This window comes from Pristiophorus japonicus, unplaced genomic scaffold, assembly GCF_044704955.1.
Source record: "Pristiophorus japonicus isolate sPriJap1 unplaced genomic scaffold, sPriJap1.hap1 HAP1_SCAFFOLD_4256, whole genome shotgun sequence".
Lineage (NCBI taxonomy): Eukaryota > Metazoa > Chordata > Chondrichthyes > Pristiophoridae > Pristiophorus > Pristiophorus japonicus.
In genome coordinates, this window is record NW_027254153.1 from 1,725 (window position 1) to 8,287 (window position 6,563).

Below are 6,563 nucleotides of genomic sequence, written 5' to 3' on the forward strand. Positions count from 1 at the left end.
CTCTCTCTCTCTCTCTCTCTCGCTCACACTCCTCGCTCTCTCGCTCACACTCCTCGCTCTCTCGCTCACACTCCTCGCTCTCTCGCTCACACTCCTCGCTCTCTCGCTCACACTCCTCGCTCTCTCGCTCACACTCCTCGCTCTCTCGCTCACACTCCCTCTCTCTCGCTCACACTCCCCCTCTCTCTGTCTCTCGCTCACACTCCCTCTCTCTCTCTCTCTCTCGCTCACACTCCTCGCTCTCTCGCTCACACTCCTCGCTCTCTCGCTCACACTCCTCGCTCTCTCGCTCACACTCCTCGCTCTCTCGCTCACACTCCTCCCTCTCTCGCTCACACTCCTCCCTCTCTCGCTCACACTCCTCCCTCTCTCGCTCACACTCCTCCCTCTCTCGCTCACACTCCTCCCTCTCTCGCTCACACTCCTCCCTCTCTCGCTCACACTCCTCCCTCTCTCGCTCACACTCCTCCCTCTCTCGCTCACACTCCTCCCTCTCTCGCTCACACTCCTCCCTCTCTCGCTCACACTCCTCCCTCTCTCGCTCACACTCCTCCCTCTCTCGCTCACACTCCTCCCTCTCTCGCTCACACTCCTCCCTCTCTCGCTCACACTCCTCCCTCTCTCGCTCACACTCCTCCCTCTCTCGCTCACACTCCTCCCTCTCTCGCTCACACTCCTCCCTCTCTCGCTCACACTCCTCCCTCTCTCGCTCACACTCCTCCCTCTCTCGCTCACACTCCTCCCTCTCTCGCTCACACTCCTCCCTCTCTCGCTCACACTCCTCCCTCTCTCGCTCACACTCCTCCCTCTCTCGCTCACACTCCTCCCTCTCTCGCTCACACTCCTCCCTCTCTCGCTCACACTCCTCCCTCTCTCGCTCACACTCCTCCCTCTCTCGCTCACACTCCTCCCTCTCTCGCTCACACTCCTCCCTCTCTCGCTCACACTCCTCCCTCTCTCGCTCACACTCCCTCTCCCTCTCTCGCTCACACTCCCTCTCTCTCTCTCGCTCACACTCCCTCTCTCTCTCTCGCTCACACTCCCTCTCTCGCGCCCCCACTCTCTCTCTCTGTCTCTCGCTCACTCTCCCTCTCGCGCTCTCGCTCACGCTCTCGCTCACACTCCCTCTCTCTCTCTGTCTCTGGCTCACACTCCCTCTCTCTCTCTGTCTCTGGCTCACACTCCCTCTCTCTCTCTCTGTCTCTCGCTCACACTCCCTCTCTCTCTCTCTTTCCTCCCCCCCCGCCGGCAGACCAAGGCCACACTGGAAAAGAGCAAGCTGCTGACCGAGAGCGAGAGCCAGGAACTGGGCAACGAGGTGAAGACCCTGCAGGGGCTGCGAGCCGAGTCCGAGCACAAACGCAAGAAGGCAGAGAGCCAGCTTCAAGAGCTGCAGTCCCGGCTGACGGAGAGCGAGCGAGGCCGCAACGACATTGGCGAGCGGGTGTTGAGAATGCAGGTCAGTGCCCTGGGACCCTGTGTCCCCAATCGCCCCCCTCCCCGGGGCTCACATCAGAAACAGGAGCAGGAGTGGGCCATTCGGCCCCTCGAGCCCTGCTCCGTCATTTAATACCATCGTGGCCTGATCCGATCATGGACCCAGCTCCACTTCCCTGCCCGCCCCCCTTATCGGTTAAGGAACTGTCTATCTCTGTCTTAAATATATTCAATGTCCCGGCTTCCACAGCTCTCTGAGGCAGCGAGTTCCACAGATTTACGAGAAGAAATTCCTCCTCATCTCAGTTTTAAATGGGCGGCCCCTTATTCTAAGACCATGCCCCCTAGTTCTAGTCTCCCCCATCAGTGGGAACATCCTCTCTGCATCCACCTTGTCGAGCCCCCCCCTCATAATCTGATACCTTTCGATAAGATCACCTCTCATTCTTCTGAACTCCAATGAGTAGAGGCCCAACCTCCTCAACCTTTCCTCATAAGTCAACCCCCTCATCCCCGGAATCGACCGAGTGAACCTTCTCTGAACTGCCTCCAAAGCAAAAAGTGTGTCCTTTGGTAAATACGGAGAGCAAAACTGTGCACGCAGTACTCCAGGTGTGGCCTCACCAATACCCTGTGTAACTGGAGCAAGACTTCCCTGCTTTTATACTCCATCCCCCTTTGCAATAAAGGCCAAGATACCATTGGCCCTTCCTGATCACTTGCTGAACCTGCGTACTAACCTTTTGTGTTTCATGTACAAGTAACCCCCAGGTCCCGCTGTACTGCCGCACTTTGTAATCTTTCTCCGTTTAAATAATAACTTGCTCTGTGATTTTTTACTTGCTCTGTGATTTTTTTTTTTTGCCAAACTGCCTGACCTCACACTTTCCCACATTATACTCCATCGGACAAATTTATGCCCACTCACTGAGCCTGTCTGTGTCCTTTTGCAGATTTTTTGTGTCCTCCTCACACATTGCTTTTCCTCCCATCTTTGTATCATCAGCAAACTTGTCTACGTTACACTCGGTCCCTTCTTCCAAGTCGTTAATATAGATTGTAAATAGCTGGGGCCCCATCACTGATCCCTGCGGCACCCCACTAGTTACTGATTGCCAACCCGAGAATGAACCATTTATCCCCACCCTCTGTTCTCTGTCAGTTAGCCAATCCTCTATCCGCGCTAATATATTACCCCCCAACCCCGTGAACTTTTATCTTGTGCGGTAAATAGCTGGGGCCCCAGCACTGATCCCTGCCGCACCCCACTAGTTACAGTTTTCCAACCCGAGATATTATCCAAGTGTGCCGTTGAGCTTCTTTGGAACAGAGCAGGAGTGGTGGCAGTCAACTTGCGCACAGCAAGCTCCCACTAAGGGCGGAGGGGTCAGAGTGGCGAGTGGAATTAATGCCACCAAGCGTTCAGCTGTTGTTTCCCGCTTTGCTCCGTTCCCGCGGTTTAACCCTTTGTCTTCCTCTCTCTCTCTCTCTCTCGGTTGACAGGCAGAGTTGGAGAGCACCTCGGGGGCTTTAGGAGGGACGGAGTCCAAGGCCAACAAGCTAGCCAAGGAGGTGTCGAGTCTGGAATCTCGCCTGCAGGACGCCCAGGTAGGTGGAGGGACCCTCGGCCTCTCAAGCGGGCCGCAGGACCCCCCAGCCCGATCACCGAGACAGAATGCGGCGGGCGTGATCCAGTCTTCGAGACTTCTGCACCAACTCAGTCCGTCGCAAAGCGCTTCACGGCCTGGGAAAGTTCTTTTCGAAGCGTGGCCACTGTTCCAGTGCGGGAAAGGCAGCAGCCAAATGTGCGCACAGCAAGCTCCCACAAACCGCGGGCGCTCCCTCAGTACCGCCCCTCCGACAGTGCAGCACTCCCTCAGTACCGCCCCTCCGACAGTATGGCACTCCCTCAGTACCGCCCCTCCGACAGTACGGCGCTCTGTCAGTACCGCCCCTCCGACAGTACGGCACTCCCTCAGTACCGCTCCTCCGACAGTATGGCACTCCCTCAGTACCGCCCCTCCGACAGTACGGCGCTCCCTCAGTACCGCTCCTCCGACAGTACGGCGCTCTGTCAGTACCGCCCCTCCGACAGTACGGCGCTCCCTCAGTACTGCCCCTCCGACAGTACGGCGCTCCCTCAGTACTGCCCCTCCGACAGTGCGGCACTCCCTCAGTACTGCCCCTCCGACAGTGCGGGGCTCCCTCAGTACTGCCCCTCCGACAGTGCGGCACTCTCCTCAGTACTGCCCCTCCGACAGTGCGGCACTCCCTCAGTACCGCCCCTCCGACAGTACGGCACTCCCTCAGTACTGCCCCTCCGACAGTACGTCTCCCTCAGTACTGCCCCTCCGACAGTACGGCGCTCCCTCAGTACTGCCCCTCCGACAGTACGGCGCTCCCTCAGTACCGCCCCTCCTACAGTACGTCTCCCTCAGTACTGCCCCTCCGACAGTACGGCGCTCCCTCAGTACTGCCCCTCCGACAGTACGGCGCTCCCTCAGTACTACCCCTCCGACAGTACGGCACTCCCTCAGTACTGCCCCTCCGACAGCGCAGTACGGCACTCCCTCAGTACTGCCCCTCCGACAGTACGGCACTCCCTCAGTACTGCCCCTCCGACAGTACGGCACTCCCTCAGTACTGCCCCTCCGACAGCGCAGTACGGCACTCCCTCAGTACTGCCCCTCCGACAGTGCGGCACTCCCTCAGTACTGCCCCTCCGACAGCGCAGTGCGGCACTCCCTCAGTACTGCCCCTCCGACAGCGCAGTACGGCACTCCCTCAGTACTGCCCCTCCGACAGCGCAGTGCGGCGCTCCCTCAGTACTGCCCCTCCGACAGTGCAGCACTCCCTCAGTACTGCCCCTCCGACAGCGCAGTGCGGCACTCCCTCAGTACTGGCACAGGGTAGTGTGGATCTGGACTTTGGGGGCTCAAATTTGTATGTAACCCCCTGTACCTGTCCTGGGAGTGTTTGATGGAACAGTGTAGAGGGAGCTTTACTCTGTATCTAACCCCCTGTACCTGCCCTGGGAGTGTTTGATGTGACAGTGTAGAGGGAGCTTTACTCTGTATCTAACCCCCTGTACCTGCCCTGGGAGTGTGTGATGGGGACAGTGTAGAGGGAGCTTTACTCTGTATCTAACCCCCTGTACCTGCCCTGGGAGTGTGTGATGGGGACAGTGTAGAGGGAGCTTTACTCTGTATCTAACCTCCTGTACCTGCCCTGGGAGTGTTTGATGGGACAGTGTAGAGAGAGCTTTACTCTGTATCTAACCCCCTGTACCTGTCCTGGGAGTGTTTGATGGGACAGTGTAGAGGGAGCTTTACTCTGTATCTTACCCCCTGTACCTGCCCTGGGAGTGTTTGACGGGACAGTGTAGAGGGAGCTTTACTCTGTATCTAACCCCCTGTACCTGCCCTGGGAGTGTTTGATGGGACAGTGTAGAGGGAGCTTTACTCTGTATCTAACCCCCTGTACCTGCCCTGGGAGTGTTTGATGGGACAATGTAGAGGGAGCTTTACTCTGTATCTAACCCCCTGTACCTGCCCTGGGAGTGTTTGATGGGGACAGTGTAGAGGGAGCTTTACTCTGTATCTAACCCCCTGTACCTGCCCTGGGAGTGTTTGATGGGACAGTGTCGAGGGAGCTTTACTCTGTATCTAACCCCGTGCTGTACCTGCCCTGGGAGTGTTTGATGGGACAGTGTAGAGGGAGCTTTACTCTGTATCTAACCCCCTGTACCTGCCCTGGGAGTGTTTGATGGGACAGTGTAGAGGGAGCTTTACTCTGTATCTAACCCCGTGTACCTGCCCTGGGAGTGTTTGATGGGACAGTGTAGAGGGAGCTTTACTCTGTATCTAACCCCCTGTACCTGCCCTGGGAGTGTTTGATGGGGCAGTGTAGAGGGAGCTTTACTCTGTATCTAACCCCCTGTACCTGCCCTGGGAGTGTTTGATGGGGCAGTGTAGAGGGAGCTTTACTCTGTATCTAACCCCCTGTACCTGCCCTGGGAGTGTTTGATGGGGCAGTGTAGAGGGAGCTTTACTCTGTATCTAACCCCCTGTACCTGCCCTGGGAGTGTTTGATGGGACAGTGTAGAGGGAGCTTTACTCTGTATCTAACCCCCTGTACCTGCCCTGGGAGTGTTTGACGGGGCAGTGGGAGGGGGTGTCGGGTCGGGGAAAGGCCCACTCTCTCTCTCTCTCTCTCTCTCTCTCTCTCTCTCTCTCTCTCTCTCTCTCTCTCTCTCTCTCTCTCTCTCTCTTTCTCTCACCGTGTGGTGATGTCCCTGTACCCTCAGGAGCTGCTGCAGGAGGAGACCCGGCAGAAGCTGCACCTCAGCACCAGGCTGCGACAGTTGGAGGAGGAGAAGGTCGGGGTGTTGGAGCAGATGGAGGAGGAGGAAGAGGCCAAGAAGAATCTGGGGAGGCAGGTGGCCACTTTACAGACCCAGGTACGTAGGGAGGGGTGGGGCGAGGGAGGGAGGGGTGGGGCGAGGGAGAGAGAGGGGTGGGGCGAGGGAGGGGTGGAGGGGTAGGGAGGGAGGGGTGGGGGGAGGAAGGGAGGGGTGGGGCGAGTGAGGGTGGGGCGAGGGAGGGAGGGGTGGGGCGAGGGAGAGAGAGGGGTGGGGCGAGGGAGGGGTGGAGGGGTAGGGAGGGAGGGGTGGGGGGAGGAAGGGAGGGGTGGGGCGAGTGAGGGTGGGGCGAGTGAGTGGGGCGAGGGGAGGGAGGGGTGGGGCGAGGGAGGGGTGGAGGGGTAGGGAGGGAGGGGTGGGGGGAGGAAGGGAGGGTGGGGCGAGTGAGGGTGGGGCGAGGGAGGGAGGGAGGGGTGGGGGGAGGAGGGAGAGAGCGGTGGGGCGAGGTTGGGGCGAGGGAGGGGTGGGGAGGGAGAAAGTTGGGTGAGAAGGAGGGAGGGAAGAGGGGGTGAGGGAGAGGCAAGGTTGAGGGTGGGAGAGGCAGAGGGATGGAGGGAGAGAGGGAAGGTTGGGCAAGGGAGAGGGAGGGAGGTGGCGAGAGAGGGTGGGAGGAAGGGGAGAGGCGAGGGGGGGGGGGGGAGGCGAGGGGGGGGGGGGGGAGAGGCGAGGGGGTGGGGGGAGAGGCGAGGAGAGAGTTGGTTTGGAT

The 6,563-nt window shown here is 59.0% G+C and overlaps 1 protein-coding gene across 1 annotated transcript; it reads left to right on the forward strand.

The window, feature by feature from the left end:
- Positions 1–1,251: 1,251 nt before the first annotated feature.
- LOC139251239 (myosin-9-like) lies at positions 1,252–5,896 on the forward strand (the record flags this gene model as incomplete). The annotated part of the gene is made up of 3 exons (XM_070873211.1): positions 1,252–1,459; positions 2,941–3,045; positions 5,744–5,896. Coding segments are annotated over exons 1-3 (264 nt in total), but the record flags the coding sequence as incomplete, so codon positions are not given.
- Positions 5,897–6,563: the final 667 nt, after the last annotated feature.